Source organism: Serinus canaria, chromosome 2 (assembly GCF_022539315.1).
Source record: "Serinus canaria isolate serCan28SL12 chromosome 2, serCan2020, whole genome shotgun sequence".
Lineage (NCBI taxonomy): Eukaryota > Metazoa > Chordata > Aves > Passeriformes > Fringillidae > Serinus > Serinus canaria.
Window position 1 is genome coordinate 102,948,313 of NC_066315.1, and position 17,875 is coordinate 102,966,187.

At 46.1% G+C, this 17,875-nt stretch overlaps 1 protein-coding gene across 4 annotated transcripts; it reads right to left on the reverse strand.

The window, feature by feature from the left end:
* Positions 1–6,330: 6,330 nt before the first annotated feature.
* TGIF1 (TGFB induced factor homeobox 1) lies at positions 6,331–17,530 on the reverse strand. 4 transcript variants are annotated; one of them, XM_009102281.3, is made up of 4 exons: positions 17,172–17,530; positions 16,586–16,763; positions 8,721–8,947; positions 6,331–7,394 (listed from the first exon to the last, which is right to left on the reverse strand). In XM_009102281.3, exons 3-4 carry the CDS (start codon positions 8,901–8,903, stop codon positions 6,828–6,830), a joined length of 750 nt encoding a protein of 249 aa, XP_009100529.1. In that variant the 5' UTR covers positions 8,904–8,947; positions 16,586–16,763; positions 17,172–17,530; the 3' UTR covers positions 6,331–6,827. The 4 variants fall into 4 exon arrangements, with proteins under 4 accessions (XP_009100529.1, XP_050827147.1, XP_050827146.1 ...); XM_050971190.1 differs by lacking the exon at positions 17,172–17,530 and having other exon boundaries at positions 16,586–16,771; XM_050971189.1 differs by lacking the exons at positions 16,586–16,763; positions 17,172–17,530 and adding an exon at positions 15,538–16,551.
* Positions 17,531–17,875: the final 345 nt, after the last annotated feature.

The window sequence follows — 17,875 nt, forward strand, 5'->3', positions numbered from 1 at the left end:
AGCACACTGAAACCAGCAACACCACTGACTCCAAACTAAAAAGACCCCCTCCATTTTTGAAAATGCCCAATGGATTTTATTATTAATTGCTTCTTTCCTTGCCTTACCCCTGTCACAACACAGAAAGCAGAAGTTAGAAAAAAAGCTATCTACACAGGGAAAATGTGCTTTCTCTCATGAACAGAAGTTGATCTGTTTGCATCAGAGCAAGATTTGCTGTTGTGGTTAGTGTAGTGGAGTAAGAGAAATCAGATGCCTTTCAAACCAGTACAAAACTAGTCAAAATATCTCTAACCTAGTTAAATGGGTGATATTATGTAAGCACTCTCAAGTCAAACAGAGAAAGAAATGATAGAGAGAGAGTTCAAACAAGGAATGAGACTAGAAGTGCAAAAGAAAACAAAATAAAACACTGGACACAAGGTCAAGCAATCAGAACTTTGCAGGCTAGAAAAGGAAGTGAAATTACAAGCTCTGGCAAAACAGCTGAATGCTTACTCAGGAAAATTACAAAACTGTTGAGATCCTTACCATCAGCTATGTGTCTTCTATCCAGAAAAATTTCCAAGACAAGCTATATGAATTCACAAAAGCAGGCTTAGGAACATCACATTCTTCTCACATCTGTCAAATTACTTTATTTAATTTTTTATATAAATTCCAGGGCCAATACATATATGGTATCCTTACTAGGATAAATATGGGATATTGATATACATACACACACACAATATTGCATCTTGGTAAAATCTATAAGCTGATGGCAAATTATGATCAAGACTATATTCTCCATCAACAGCCTCCACAGGAGAGGCTTCTAAAGGCCCAAAGCCCCCAGCTAAGCACTAAAATTTATTTGCCAATCAACAAAAATACCGATTTTGCTCCTGCAAAAGAGCTAGAACACAGAGGAAAAGTTGAGCTAGGGAAGAACACTTGGTTTATGCTGAAACTAGATAGGACACATCACTTAAAGAAACCAAATGGTTTATCCCTTATGGAAGCCACTCAGGCCCTAACTCTGGTTTTGGGGACGAAGCAGAAGCAAGTATGGAGTATGTGACACATGATTTCCCATTGAGCTACCAGGCTGTAGGGACTTCAGAGGCAGGATCAAACATTCTGTGTACACTTACAGAATGCCATACTAGTAAAACTACAGGCCTCACAGTTGGGAGTTATTTCTGTACTACTACATATAAAAATGAATATTCCCAAAAAGAAGGTGAGTCCTGCCAACTTGTGAAATGTCACTGATAGAGGAACTCCAGGTCAGTATTTCCCCAGCAGCGTGGCAACTCTACAGAGATGGAAAGACTCAGAGAAGCCAGGCAAACATCTACAGTAGATACATCTACTGCAAAACCCACAGCTCAGTGACCTACTCTCACCATAGTCAGGTCAATCCTCTTCATTGTCAGCTAAATGATGTGGTGAAAGGCTCATAACAAAAACCATGTGCAGGGTTTATATATGCCTAGACAAGGGTTCTTCACTCCAAGAGGGTCATGTTGTTACACACCTAGAGATAGGGCTTGGTGCCCAGGGCAGGCACTGCCTAGGCTGCAATTAGAGAAAGCAGCCACAGCCCTGGTCTGTGGTCCCAGGGAAGCTATCCAAGAATAAACAGGGTTAGATGGTTGTCAGCTGCACTCATTCAACTCACAATCTGCCACCTGTGCCCCCCCTCCTCCCCCCAGTTAAGTCACTAATTCAAAGTACTCCTATCTCTGTGCCTTCTTACAGGTTTATTACACATTGTGTAAGCAGCTGAAAGATCAACACCTTGTTTGTCAGTAGAAGCACATGGAATTTGGCAGAAACCCTGCTATCCAGTGGAACACAGATTAGCTGGGAGGCAGATGTGACTTTTTCATGGCTGCATCAGCTTCAGGGACTGTGATTCATGTTGCACAATGAAGTAGTTCTGCAGAGCTACAAAGGGCTGTGAAGTCAACCTGTGGGGGTGAAAGCTACCCTGCTCTGCAAATGTGTGTAGCAGGACTTGAGATTCCTGCCAGCTGTAGTCCCAGACCTGACACCTCAGCTTCAGAAAGAAAAAGGAGTTAGAAGGCAAATAAAGCCAGTTTCAAAGGGAAAGGTGAGCAAAATGGCTTTGAGCTGTCAGCAGGAGTGCATGCAAAATATAGATGGAGAAAGCAGCCTGAGTTTTTATTTTGTAGCATAGCTAGCACCAGTTTACGTGATTTTCTGTGTGTGCAGAACTCCAGGCACTCATTGTCGTGACAGGGACTGGAATAGACACTGAACCGCATACAGCACACATGGGTACAATTATCATGTCTGGAACAGCAACAGCTCCAAGTGACATTCTGCTAGAGTGAGTGGCTAATCTAATCTCTTCTCCTTCAGTCTGAAGGCTGGAACTCATGGGAGAAGAGCCTGCTGAACCAGCGAAACAGGATAGAGATGTAACAACTCCGGCAGTTGGTGAACAGGAGACTTTAAACAAGTAATGTCCTGAAAAGTGAACATGAGCTGTATTTGTGCCAGTAATCCCTACTGGGAAAAAGCCAGGCGGGAAGTTGACAATTGCAAGATGCCAAGTAGAGAAAGAAAAGAAAAAAAAAAAAAAAGAAAAAAACACCAAAACGAAATGAGTTTTAAAGAGAACATAAAGTACTCCAAGGGTTACCAAAAACCCCTGCATAAGTGACTGAAGAAAAATGGCAAATGAAAACAGACTTTGGCAGGCAGGACACAGTTAAGTGCAAGTGGCCTAAATACCATAGGTGTAAAAGTGACACTGAGCAGGGTCACGGTGCACCTGGACTCCCAGCTGCACTGCCCCTTCTGTGGGCTGGGCTTCCCACTGCAGCCTTACCTCATCTCCAAGGGGAAAACTGATTCTCCACCACACGCCCTCTCTCCCTGGTTGCTGCTTACTTTCTCCTGCTTCCCCTTTTCCAGTGAAGCTCTGAGCGGGCCGGGCCGCAGGATCCTGCAGCTATCCGAGCCAGCATGGCCCGGGAGGTGCAAGTTAGCCCAGCTTCCAGCCCTGCTCGCCCCATTCCCACTCTGCCTGGGCCGCAGGATCCTGCAGCTATCCGAGCCAGCACGGCCCGGGAGGTGCAAGTTAGCCCAGCTTCCAGCCCTGCTCGCCCCATTCCCGCTCTGCGCGGGCCGGGCCGCAGGATCCTGATGCTGTCCGAGCCAGCATGGCCCGGCAGGACACAGCCGTGCAAGCCGGCCCAGCCTTCCAGCCCCGCTCGACCCGTTCCACTCCATTCCCTCCCCCACAGCACGAGGCCAGCTGCTGCAGCTCCAACGGTTTTACAGCCCTGCCGGCTGACCTCATGGCACAGGCGGGGAGGGAGACATGTGGGACACCACAAACCACCCCCCGCGACAGGCAGCGAGACACCACCCCCTCCTTCCCTCCCGCCCTCCCTCCCTGCGCGACAGGCAGCGACGCCAGGGTCAAGATTCCCTCCCTATTGTAATTATTTTTGCTTTGCGCAGAGATTTATCACATGCAGCTGCCACAACTTGTTTACAAGACACAAAAGCCATGAAAACAAGGTTGACGAAGTCTGCGTGTGAGCTGTTTTCCCTGGCAGGAATTTGTCATACCTCTTCGCTCGCTGACGCCCTGGCTGGCCACACAGCCTCCAGTAACACAGGGCAGTGCCTTCCCTTCAGAGTAGCCAAAGTGTGTGTTTTCAACTTCTGTTTTCAGCCAGAGGCTGGGTTTTGACAAAACTGCTTTGCATTTAGGTTTATCACTGCTGCAAGGACAGCAAAACCACTCATGTTGTCCCCTTGCTTCTTTATATTATTTTTTTCCTTTCCATGGTAAAATAAGTTTCACAAATAACTTTTTGTTTGCTCTACCAGGGATCTGTGGCCAGCACTGGAAGCCTTTGGTTTGTTACTTGGACTCCTGCTCAGTTCAGGATCCTAGCTCCACCCCATGCCCTACATATACCTACCTACCTGTGATAACTTTAGATAAAGTTACTTCAGGTTTATGCTCAGAAAGAATAGGTTTAGGTAAACTTCAATAGCCAGCACCAAAACTATCAGCACTAGATTACAGGAGAGCAGAAACTCCCTTTTGATACATTTTAGTGGGCACTCAATGTGAGTAATTTTCTTCTTCTAAGTTAAATAACACCTCAGGCCAGGGAAAAGCTTTTACATGGTGTGGTGTCAGGTGCTACTCAGCCACAGCCATCTGATATATGACTACAGCCAAACTTCTAGGTGTAACCTTAACACGAGTCATAATTTAAGTATATAACTAGACTCAATCAGAATTGGTCACCAGTGAAGTTCCCAGGGTAAGTCAGTCAGTAAAAAGGAAATGCAGTGCTCATGACACAATCAGGACTTGGGTGGTCATTTACATGTATATCACTTTGTATAATAGTAAATGAAAACAGCAGAGAGACCACAGGCTTTTACTTTCAATGAAAACTGTTAACCTGAATGGCAACAGCTTTCTTAGCTTTCTTCCTCATTCTATTTTCATTTTCAGTACTGCAGCTGCTATAGTGAAATTACAGAACTGGTTAGCTCAGCCAGCAAAGTTTTCTTCTTTTTAAACTTGTTGACATTTTTTATTTTAAAGGGCAAAGTAATGAAGAGTAAAGATCTCTGAAAATCCCCTGTAATGATCTGAGTGCCCCACAGCACACCAACATACTGCGTTGAAAAAAAAAAAAAAACAAAAGAGGAAAATGTCGAGCAATTCAAATAAACAATGCAAACATAACTGTGAGGCTGTTTTTCTTTCACTTGTGAAGCATGGGTGTAAGGAGTGAATAAAGATCCTTCCTGCAAGAACAGGAAAGGACAAGGCATCTTCCAAACCTTTATCAAAGATGACACTCCACTTTGGGCGTGTAGCACCCCTTAAGATAAATCACCTATTCCACAAAACCATGTCTATTAATCAACTTCCCCCTCAACATGAACCTCACAGTGACAAAAAAATACACTTCCATTTTACAATTAGTAATTTAAAAAAGCCAACCAAACAATACATACATAGGTACCCCAGGAAAAACAGCTCAGAAGTACCAAGTACAGGGTGTCCAGAGATACTAGACTAGGCTCTTCTGTACCCACCTGCACTGCCTTGCAGACAGAGTATACAGCCATCTGTATGTTCAAAATTATTTTCCAGCTTTATTTCCAATGTTTTAAAAAATAATTCTATATTCATACTGTATATTAGGATGACTGTGTTACCAAAGTAGTCATAAGTAAACCAGTGTTTACTGTTTTCCATTTTGATTTTAAAAATTAAGGTTCAAGAGAGGCACAAGTTCAGAAGAATTCCAAAGAACACTCCAGAGAACAAAGAATATATCTGACACTAGAAAATTATAAAGGCCAGAGCAAAACAGTATAGCAGTCAGAATATTGTAGTCTTTTTTCTACTCATAATGATATCCTAAATTCACCAACTCTCATACTCCTCAAAGCCCTCCCCCAACCTCCCAAACAGACAACTGGTTTGTTTTTAAAGATTAGCCAGAACCATTTTTTTACCCTGGAGGTCTCTTATTTCATTGTTGCTGGAAGGATAAGGGTGGGCAACTGGGGCAACTGACATTCAAGTAAGTTGAAATGTGAGCTGCAAGTCTTCACCATTTTCAGTAATAAGTCATTTTGATAGCAAAGTCCTTTTCTGAAAGGTAACTTAGATTCTGTTGGCAAAAATACACCCCAATACAGCAGGGATCTCTTCTAAATCTTAGCCAACCACCTGTTAAAGTATCTCACAAAGACCTGGCTCCCAGAACTCAGATTTCAGTGCAATACAGCCTACTTTATTTCAGTCTACTAGAATTACTGAGTAAAAACCCTGTCATTGCTAGTCCAAGTAAGGCTAGAAGCCCTTGCCCTCCCCTATCAAAATTTGTCACCAGTCATGTCTAGGAGCTGCATGACAAAGATCTGCAAAGAACACTTGTCCCAGCCCCTCTTCTGGCCTCTTCCTTTTATCTCCAGATCTTCCCCATGGGCCATCACATTTCCCAGCCCTAAAATATTTCAAGGAGCCAAGAGCTGGAACTCTTAGAGAGGCCCAAGGTTTCCCTCTGAAATTTAGTCAGAATTGCCCACATAGCTCCCTTTGGCCCCTTAAAACATTTCAACACAGCAGAACACAATCAGGTACTTCTGGCCCACTTTTCAGCATTCTTTTAAACATCTGATTAACAACAACTGCTAGTTTGGTTCGTGGCTCTCTGAACCAAACAAAGTCAGTACGAGCTCAAAAATTTCTCACTTCCATTTGTTTCAAGGGTAATTCATGTTTTCTGCAAAGTTTGTATTCAACAAAATACTCTGTATGCATCTCTTTTAAAGAAAATACTTTATTATATTATGGGAAAAAAGCATGATCATCCAAAGTTTGTATTGTTAAAAAAATTGAAAATTTAGACAGCGTGTCGGTATATTCCGTTCCACATGGGAATGATAAGAAGACTCTATATCATTACTAGATATTGCACAGTCTGAAAGAAACAAAACAAATCACATGATCTTGGGAAACATCTCACATTATGAAAAATCTACAAAGAAAACATTAAAAAAAAATCCCAACAAAACACACAATCCTTTCTTTCTACAGTAGCTTTAAGTTCAAAATTCTTGGAATGACCGTATTCCACTGAAGACCATCTCAGTGACAGGAAGCTTCATTTCAGCAATCCCCTTGTGCAAATAAGATTAATAAAAAAAAAATAATAATAACGCAGTGAAGTCTTTTGATATCGTGTGGGTGGCAATAACCACACAGCTGTTAGATCCCTGCCTGGTAAAACAAAACGGGGAAGGAGAAGGAAGGGGATTTAGGCCATAAGTTTTGCCTGCAACTCCATCTCTGCCGCCCTTTTCAGTGCAACATCCACCAGAAGCTGAAATCCACTAAAATCCTGGTTAAGGTCTGGTGGTGTTGGAGGAGGAGTGTTAAAGAGCCCACTCTGTGTGTTTGCACCAGGTCCCAGTTTGGATGCGTCCTCGTGGCAGGACAGGGGGCTATCTGTGAAGCCGCCAGCCGGGGGCTGCTGCAGGTCCGTGGTCTGGCCTACATCAGCTGGCTGGCAAAAGTGGAAAGGGGCATCTTTCAACGCAGTCACAGTCGTGTGGCAAATCACCGACGGCCGAGCCAGGACCGATCCCGGGGAAGCTGGCTTGGGAGAGGACACAGTTTTGCCAAGCGGAGCGGCAGCAGGAAGGAAGGCAGTCTCATCCAGCAGGGGAATGTAGTTCTTTGTGCTGATGGCAGACTCCACCAGGCCGCCCTCGGGAAGCTTGGTCCCTCGCCGCGAGATAGTGAACTGATTTGGGTCTTTGCCATCCTTCCTCAGCATGTCAGGTAACAGCCTGCGGCGTGCATTGATAAACCAGTTGCAGACCTGGGAATATAATGACATCTTAATTTCTACCTTCATTCATTCCCAACTATGTGCCACTAGAGCGGACAGTTAGATTAATGAACCCCTCCAAGCAGTTTCCTTCACTGCACAACAAAATAGAGACCTACTGACAAGTTCTGACATGCCTGGCAAGGGCCCTTCCCTTGTCCCGGTGCTACCAACTCCCTGCTCCTGTTACAGAAAGCCCCGGGACATATGAAGTCCAAACTAGGGGTTTAGCTTTTAACTCTGTGCACACACATTAACCTATTGGCTATTGTTCCCTAGCTTAGGTTAATTAACAACAGGAAAACCTTTTCTCTCTGAAGAGAGCCACTCCTCCCACAAATAGTTACTGATTTTCCTTGTTCAACTGACTGTGTCGACAGACATAACATGAATTACCTCACTTAAGTTTGTCCTTGTTTAAATATCAACCAGTTTCCTGGGCAATGCAGGATAGTTTATAGTTTAACGTCTTTTTTCTCTTTACTACATAAAGGAAGTCTTCTTTATAATTTTGCATTAAGAAAATTTTACTCTGTAGCCAATTATGAACCTTGCACTGATGAATTAATATGGAAAAATAAAGCCGAGGACTTAACTGGAGTGCTCTCTATTTAGCAGCTCCCAAAGCCAAACCCTGGTTTACCCAAGTTCTCATGCAGCCACCTTCCCACAACATGGGATGCAGCAATGGGCAAGAGCTGTTCGACCCAAGATGATCACAGAAGATGACAATGATGCGCCCAAGGGACCTCACAGATGCCAGTGGCATCCCAGGATGAGAATCCAAAATAAACATACAAACACCTCATCCATACCTGCACTAACACCCTTGAGTAGCTCCATCCCATATAGGTTGTTGCACTGATTTTTATGGCAGTGATCATACACATAATTATATATGTCCATGTTCTACTGGAACGAGCCTCAAGTTGCCATTTTAGAAGTGAAGAGTTACATGTTAAGCTGCACATCTATCACCATAAAACCTCTGTTGACAAATAAATACCTCCTTCTCACAATAAATTACCTTGTACAGACACTTTATGTCTTTTGGGGCACGATTCCGCAAAAAATTAGCATGCATGCTCCAATTCATGACTGTCTGTTCTCCCACAAAAATAATTTTATTCCCAATAAACTAAGATCATCATAACACATAATCTGTCCCTATCTCTCCTTACGGGTGCCATCAACAGGAGAGCAGCAATAAAAAGGAAATCTCAAATGCAATGTAAACATTTGTATCCACGGCTAGACCACAGGTGAATTAAAACAGAAAACAGCTCCTTAAGAAGGGAGAGCAACTTTTTTAAATACCTGTAGTGTGGAAAGGTGTGTTTGTCGGGATAACAGCGCTTTTTCTTGCTCTGAAGGATAAGCATTGTATCGGTGCTCATAGAGCCAGTCCCGAAGAATCTGCACAGATTCCTTGGGCAGGTTGCCACGTCTCCGCCGTTTGCCTGAGCCAGCAGATGAGGAAAGATCCAGTGGGACATCCATAGTGTCATCATCCTCCGTTTCACTGCCTGATATTGCAACTACACCTACAATTGTAAAGACAAGAACAATCAGCGTCCTAAATCCGTAAACTCTTTGGCTCCAGCACTGTATGGCACAGACATTTCATATCACGTGAACTGTGTTTGCTGTCACAGCCCCTCGTACGGGAGATTCGTCCTGCAGCGTTAACTTGTCATGCTGTGGCTCTTCTGTCAGCTGAACAAAAAAGTAGCACCAATGATCTGTTCCTAAAGGAATTCTTCTCTGCAAACCTTCATTTTCTTGTTCCCCTGGCAACCTTTTATCTGCTGAACGTTATCAGATAGCTTATATCTAATGAGAATATTGTCCAAGTTTTCTGGCTGTGGTATGCATCCTACTTTTTTTCAAGGATAACTAACCAGTGGCTGAGCAAAAGGTCAACAAGGAAGAACTTAAAACACCCCAACTCGAGCAATAGGTTATTTAATTATTTCTTAACATCCTGATGCTTGTCTCTTGGGAGGGATAGGTTGTACATTTTATAAAGGAATAATTACACCTATTCAGAAAAATTAATGGAAGAAAAAAAGGGAAAAATTGTGTTTCTCATCACCCGTAAGGAGGTTTCCACTTATTAAGGAAAAAAGTGCAGAAGAAGGGAAGAACCAGGTGCCTAAGAGTTCACCAGTTTATCAGGAAATAGACTCGCACTGTATTGTATTCTGTATCAAAGAACCGTGATCATTTAGAGGTACCAGTTTTTATCCTGACTAATTTTTCAACATTGTGGTTTTCATCTCATATTTTTACCCCTGGAAACGTGTGTTCTGTGCTATGCTTACTATAAGGGCTCCAAACTTGCCAATTAACTGCATACCTTCCCCCTCCAACACAAAGGAAGGAACAGATTTCACAATCTGACTATTCCTTTATATATAAACACCACACTACTAGTAACATGAAGCTATGGAATGTAAATCAAACAAATGAGCAGGTATTCATTAGTTAGGAAGGCTACAATTCTACTCCTTTGGTAGGATGCACAAGTCACTAGTTCCATAAAAGACAAAGAAAACCATGCTTTAAACTCACCAGAAATTTTAGGAATCTCACAAACTATATACAAGTCCAAATAAGATACTACCCAAATAAGACACTTGTTTCAAGTGAACTCACACTAGCTTTCAGAAGCAGTTTCAGAACCTATAGAAGGAAAACTAGCCCTTAAAAATTTTGTCTTTTGAACTTAGACTGGGGGGTTGATGGGAGGAAAGGAAGAAATTTGCTCACTTGTAACACCAAAACTAAAAACGTTAATCGTAAAGTCAACTAAAGGTCAAAAGTAAGATTTTCTGTGGGAAATCACCCATAATTAAAAAATTATATTCAAGGAAATAAAGTAAGCCCTAAAAAACAAGAAATGAACCAGTGAAAATATTAAACTATCTAAGATTATGTTATATCCAGAAGTAAAGGTACTTACAGAAGCGAGAAGCAAGAAGGAAGTAAAGCCCTTTAAAAAAACCAACCAGCCAGCCACCAAAGCCCCCACCACCACGCAAAGAAAGACAGAAGGTATGCATGTGCAAGTTTTCCTTAATACTTGGCAGCAGAGTAGGGAGAGACACAGAGAAGGACCTTTCCTCACACTTCCAAACTTCAGCCAAAGCTGACATGGTAAATTATCTTTCCTTCCCCTATTTATGAATAGCTCCAACATCCTTAAATTTAGTTTAAGTTGTCCAATTTGAAACACACAGTTTTGATATGCAAGCATTCCCAACAGGATGATCAATCCGCAATCTGTCTGGCATAGTTACTTCAGTAACTTACTTGGTATTGTTTTCATTCTCCCAACTGCTGATTTATGTAACTGACAAACACCAAACTGACATACCAAATTTTTAATCTGATGATTAGCTACATAAATTATCCAGTCATGGAATAGGAACAATAGGACAATATTTAAATAACCAACACAAGATAAAACTCCAAATTATGTAAACAGTTTCTTAATTTGTGTAGAAAGTATGTCAAAAGTTTGCCTTACAATGATTCCAAGCAAACCTCTTTGTCATAGCTTCATGGAAAGTGCTGTCATGCTTGCAACCTGACCTGAGCACATGCCTTGCACCACGGGCTCCTGGAGCCATGAGGAACACTTCTGGGAACAAAGATCCTGCAACAGCTCTGCAAAGCAGCTCAGCCCTTTTAAATTGAATTTAAAAACTAGCTAAAACTAGCCCATGCTATTCAGACAATGTTTTGAAGTGCGCTGTTCTTGTTTGTCAGGAACCAAAACTGTTGCAGCACTTCACAGGGTTGGGTTTTTTGTTTGTTTTTAAATATAATGGCCAGTAAGGCAAGACCTTGGAAAATAGGGAGAGGCAAACAGCAAGGGCTGGGAACAAGAGGGAAGGAGAAACTACTATGAAAAAGGTACATGTCTAATGGTCTGCAAGCAGTACTTACATGGCCTAACAAAAAGTATTCAAGGTACACACCACACAATCTGAAGTGACCTTTCCAGGATCCACCACACAACTAAAAGACTCCATGGTCATCTCCCTGAATTTCAGAAAACTGACTTAACAGCAAAACTTCTCCTAGAACTGTTGCTTTTCCTTTAGCAGAAAAAAAAAAAGAAGTGATAAGATACTGTGTGCAAGCCAGCAGTATAAAAACGTTTCTCCCTTTCCAAATAAGATCTTTTGCTAAAGTAAAAGTTGTCATCTGACTAACCGTAACCTACCTAGCAAGAAATGAGTCACCAGCGGAGCCAGCCCTTTGACCTGCCGGCTTCGCGTGTCATATTAATTGACACAGTAAGTTAGCGACACAAAGCAGGTTTTGGTTAAGCAGGAAACCCAGTGTAGTACAGACTTCTCCTCATTTAAATGAGCTCATTTAAATAGCTGATCAGCCCTCTGAACTCGTGGCAGATCTCTCAGGCGCAGGACAGAGCTGGCAGCAACAGGAAGTCATGGCTAGAAATCTCGCACTACCCCAGCTGATATTTTTTACTAGAGCAGGATCCACATTGTTGCTGTCAAGGCTCTGTTTTCATTAAAGCATTCCTGCTGATTACAACCCAGCTTTGTTTTTCAGTCTTGTTAGTAATCAGCCCATTCGCTGCTGGTTTCCTGTTTTAACAGGGCCCAGCTGAAAAGGGTCCTCGCCACGCTCCGTGACTGGACCATTGGCTTACTGTTATTTACACCCAGAATAAAGGCCTGTGGACACCATGAGTAGCCCCAGCTGACCTACTAATTTATTTTGTATTAAAAGCAGGCTAGGGCCAGGCTATTTTATGTCTCCCCCTAAACACATTTAATCCAAACAAAAAAACCTGCTTTTATAGAACTACAATTAAAGAACCATAAGTTCATTTGTGGAGAGATCTGAGAAACAACACAAAATCCCACTCCTTCACTTCCTCATTGCCACTTAAAAGAGTAGTCTATGCTCTTAATGATCTAAGGACTACATGATCAGCATCCATTCCTTATAAATTACTTTATCCTCCTGGCTTCCCAGCTGAAGTCATATCCATGATTGAATGCACTGTTGCATTGTATCACAGCCCAAAGACTTCACAGGTCCTCCCCGTAATCAGCTCAGGGAAGATTACACCTAGGATCTGGAGTCTGGGCTCAACTCCCAAACGTTAGTTAACAGCTTGAAACAACTTGAGTAAAAGTACAGTGATGACTAAAGCTGATTTCAAAACAAACCACTGCCACTTAAAAAGGTATGCTGAAATACTCTGAGGGGGAGGACAAAGTATTTAGAGAGGCTGAGACAAATGTAATGGAAGTTAAGCAAACGAAAAATTTAGGCTATGAGGGAGAAAAAAAAGGCATCAAAAAAAACAACTATCCCATTGTGTCGAGGAAGAGCTTCACAGAGGAAGTGGCAGAAGCCAATTGTTATTCAAAAGAGGACAAAGTATACCACGAGGAACAATCTCTGCCCTCTGAGAGGGGATGGACAAAAATCACTTTAAAGAAAACCTCCCTCCCCTTAGGGTTCTCTGAATTTCTTCAGTGAGATTTTTTTTTTAAGAGCGTTGATAAACAGAACCAGTTCCTATCCAAGCCCCCGATCCTGTTGTAACCAAGTTCAGTAAGATTCTTCACATGTATAAACTTGAGCACATGCCTGTGCCTTTTGGAGACTGTGTTCTAAATCAGCTAATTAACAAGCCAAGTAGGTTCCGTGTGACTGCTATCACGTTACTATTTGTAAATTAAACTATCCATAGAAGAGTCCTGAGGTTTAAATCGTCTGCTAGCTTAAAAAAAAACCAAAAAAACCCCAGAAAAAACAATAAAAAAACCCTCAACAAAACTAACCATCAACAAAAACAGCATCACACACTGAAAATTTTTAAACTCAACACGCATACCAAAAATCTAACTAAAATGCAATGCGAATTTAAAAATCAACAACAAAAATACATTCGTTTAAAATTATTCATAAGCAGCAAAAAGCTACAAAAATACAGAAGGGAATTTCCACAGTAAAAAAAAAAAAAACCACCACCTCTTTCCTCTGAATGAGTTTCATAATTGAGGAACCAGCCCATTTGTTTTCCTCTGTACTTTACAGCTTGCACTCTATTAGTTGTAAAGCAACTAGACTTGGCTGTACTACACTTTTTTTTCTTCTAAACGGGATTTTTCTAGGAGCGCAAGCAAGAAATCTGTAACAAAGTCACTCTTTGAAACTTCTTGAATGATCTTCAAATGCCAGGAGGTCACAAATAAGTACAAGCCCAACCTTTATTAAAATAAAGGCACCCTAGCCCTAACATCTTTTTAAAAGATTCCGCCTTTGTCTCCTCACCTTTTAATTTGTGCCACGCAAACCCCAGGCCCATGGCCCCTCTCAAAAGTTCTCCCTCCCGCCTGTCACCTTTCATTGTTTCCATTGTTTCAGCCCAGGATTTGCAATCCTCAAAGCAGAGAGCTTACACACACATACACACACTCTCTTACACACAAAGCCCTACACATGCATACCTAGAAATTACGTCAGCGTTTTCCACACGCATTTATTTCGGGGGTGGCAAGAACAACAGTTGAAAGTGCAGGGAGTTTGGTATTTCACCAACCAGCAGCTGCCCTCGGGGAGAGAAGTCTGAACAATGGAAGCAACAGCAGACAGGAAACCAGCTCACCACTGCTGTGCAAATAGGCAGCATAGGAATGTCCTAAAAATAACTGGGCTAAATTAATTCAGCGAAACTATAAAAGAGGGGGGGGGAACAAACCACGAACTGCTTCCAACAGGGTGAAGAATCTCGACCTACCTAAGAAACATTTAAAAGCCAGCGCTGCCTCTGTCTCTGGGCACAGAGGGGTGAGCTGGGCGCGCAGCCCCGGCTGTGCCTGGGATCAAACCCCACTCCGCTCCCGCGGGACGCTGCGCTCCTCAGCACCACCCTGCCTACTCTTTAAACTTTGCTTTGTGGCTCAGTTCCCTTTGTGTGCGCTCCTCTTAGCCGAGCGGCATGTCCAAAAAAAACTTCTGACGAGGGCTACAAACCATATTAGTACACACCATGTCTGCAGCAGCCCAATGATTTCACGAACTACATATGCATTAATTGCTCCAAGGGTACTAACAATGAGAGCCTGCTTTACTACGGAGCCGCAGGAATGCATAGTAGGGGGAAAACAGCACAACTCTGGAGTACTGAACATGCGCACTGCTCCCCTCTAACCCTCCACTTCGGAGCATTTAATGGTCTTTGAATGCAAAACACTCTTCAGCCACGCCGCCGACTGGCAAATCGCAACTGAACAGACACTGCTTTGCTAGAACTTCTTCCCAGGCAGCGCAGGAGAGCTGGATCCGAAAGCACGTTCCGCGTCTTTGTGGCCAAGCGCTAATTTAAGGGCACTTAACGCACCACGAGTGCGATGAGTAACGATCCTCTAACTGACAAGTTTGTCTCTTTGGAAGTGGACACAAAGAAAACTCAAACAGCCTTATGGTTGGGGGGAAGTCTTACTCCTTTTAACCCTGCGTCAAAACTTTTGTACTTTGCGTTTCGTCCCCCTGTTTTAAGGGATAAAAGGGATAAAAAAAGGCTTCAACTTTCAGCGAAACAAGGCGGTCGAGGGCGCGGAGGGGATTGAAGCCCTGCCGCCGATGCCCCCCCCCACACCTCAAGCCCCACGCTGCCGTCCCCGCGAACAAAGAGTTGCCGGACGGTCCCGCTCTCCTCGCCCCAAGTTGGGAAAACCACCCGCACCTCGTCCCCCTCGCGGGGACGGCGGGGCTCGGTGCGGAAAAGCGTTCAGAAGTGTTTTACGGGAGGGCAGGGGGAAGAGGCTCCACGGAGGGGGCGAGAACAAAAGTTGGCGGAGGATACGAGGCGAACGGCTGGACATGTTTTTGACAGGGAGCCAGCGGCGCAGAGAGGCGGCCGCCTCCAAACAACAGCCCTGCATGTTTTGTCTGGGAGCGGAGCATCCACTGCAATCTTCCACGGGATACAGGCCAGGGGGCGTGGGGGGGGCACGGGGGACAAAAGGCCGAGAAGGCAAAGGGACTCCGGCTGGCTTAGCGACAGCCCCCCCCTTCCCACCCCGGCTAGGGGCGCGGGGCACCCCGCTTTGTCCCAGCACCCCGTCACAACTACCTTTTTTACTTTTCATCTTGATCGCGAGGACCGAGCCGATCGCCGGACACCCCACGCACCGACCCAAGTTTCTCTCCCTTCGCCGGACGCTGCTTTCCCCCTTTAAGCTCAGCGAGGAGGAGAAGGTCGATGAAGAAAGAAGAAACACCGCCGCGGAGCCAGGCGCCCGGTCACCGGCCGCGCTGCTGTCAGCGGGAGCCGCAGGGCTCTGCCTCCCCCGGGGGCTTTCTAGTGCGGCCGGGGTGGGCTTCCCTCCCCCCTTCCCTTTGTTCCCTTCTGCTGGCGATTGGCCCCGGCCTGTTAAAGTGAGGAAAGGCACGGGAGAGAAAGGTACACAGCGCCCGCCCTCCCCCACCTCCCCGCAGTGAGTACGGGAGAGTAACCGTGCGCTGCACTGGCACTCGCGGCGGCGGCTGCCTCCTCCTCCTCCTCCTTTCTCCTCCCTCCCCTCCTGTCTGACAGAGCCTCGACAACCGGGAGGGGAGGGACCGGCCGGAACGGGGGGGGTGTCCGCCTGTACCCGCTCGTTCATGCACACAAAACAGCAGCGGCGGGGGGAGCTCTCCGTGCCTCCCGCTCCCTCGCCTTTCTTCCAAGCAGACGTTTGATCATTAAACTGGAAGGAGGAGAAGGAAGAGGCGGGGGTGGGGGGGAGATTTTGACAGCTGCCCTTGACTAGCCTCCTCCTGTTGCTGCCGGACGAACCACCCACTCCTTCGCGTGAATAGAGGAGAAGAAAGGAGAGTGCGTACGGCAGGGGAAGGAAAGGAGCCCTCCAAAGATCGGCACCCCCCTCCCGAGTGTCGAACGGCCCGGTCGGCGGGGGCTGTTCCTCCCGATCCCCTACGGTGCCGAAGGAACCCCGCCTGGCCGGCGCTGGCCACACACACCCCCACCCACCCCTGCGGGGAAGGCGAGCCCCGTTTCTGCGGTTATTTTTACATCAGTTCGTAAAAGGTTGTTTTTCTCCCCTTCGACTCCCCCCCTCCCCAGCCCGGTAGGTTTTGCTGCGGCACATGATCGCAGCTGTAAAAGAGAGAAGTCTCACAGCTTGACTCATCGCTGTCGGGCGAGCACGCTCTGCAGCAGCAACAGTTTCTTTTCCTCCGGGATGAGAAACGTGACACCCGCCAGCAGCTCGCTCCAGCTTCCCTGGCGAGGTGGAGAGCTCTCCCTGGGCACAGGCGGCCTTGGCGGCGGGTCCCGGCTGTCCCCCCGCTGCCCCCCTGACAAAACCAGGTGCAAAAAAAAAAAAAAAAAAAAAAAAAAAAAATCAAAACTGCTGAACGCCCAGCCGCGGTCTAAAGTGTCACGGGCGAAGGTTTCGGTGTGGAAAGGAAAAGCCGCCTGGCCGCGGAGCAGGCGTGCGGGCGCGGCGTGCACTTATTCCACGGGAGCGTGTCCGTGTCATTCCCGCACCGGCACGTGCGGGGCTGTTCCCGGCCGGGCAGGCGCGGGGGGTGAGCAGCAGGCGCTTGGAACGGCTGATGAAATAATGGATTCCTACGGCAGAGCGGGGATCATTCCCTACCCACCACCCTGCACACCCCCCCCCCCCACGGCAGCGCGGGAGTCCGCGCATTCGCTGCACAAGGGAAGCAACAGCGCTTTAGCAGCAAGCCCTCCCCAAGTACCTTGTAACTATTTTTATGTGGCGTAATTACAGCGGGAGATAAAACAGCTGTTGTATGGCGAACGGGGGATGTGTGAGGGGGGAGGGCAGCTGGTGAGTCACGTCACTTCGCCAAGGACTCCGTGTCGGCGGCTCTGCGGGGCCGGAGGTTCGCTCCGGTATGGGGTGACCCTTGTGCTTGGCGGCTGCTGGGCGGCGTGTCCGGCTGTAGGTCAGCGAGGCACGGCACACTGACTGACTGACTGACTGACTGACTGACTGACTGACTGACTGACTGACTGACTGACTGACTGACGGCGCCGCGCCAGGCGGGAGCTTGAGCGGCGCGGTCCGAGGTCCCGCCGGCGGCAGCGCGATCCGGGCCATTACCCGCCGAGCGAGCGCCCTCCGCCCGCCCTTCCCGCCGCCTTCCCGCCGTGTCGCCGCCGGCGGTGTCCAGGGGGTTCCAGTGCTCGGTGCTGCCGCCCCGCGCGGTGTCAGCCCAGCAGGACGAGGCTCGCTCGGGGCCGGTGTTTTCATCCGAGCCGTGCCCCCGAGGGACTGGTGGCTCAGGGGCGGGGGTTGTGCGCGCACGCCGCCGTATGGCTTTATTTTGGCTTTTGCTGTTTTGTTTTTGTTGTGGAAAAGCCCTGCTTCCCAGCTGTGAGGGCTGGCTCTTCGAACTGCTTGTTCCGAGCGTCCGGGCAGTGGTCATGCCAAAAAAGC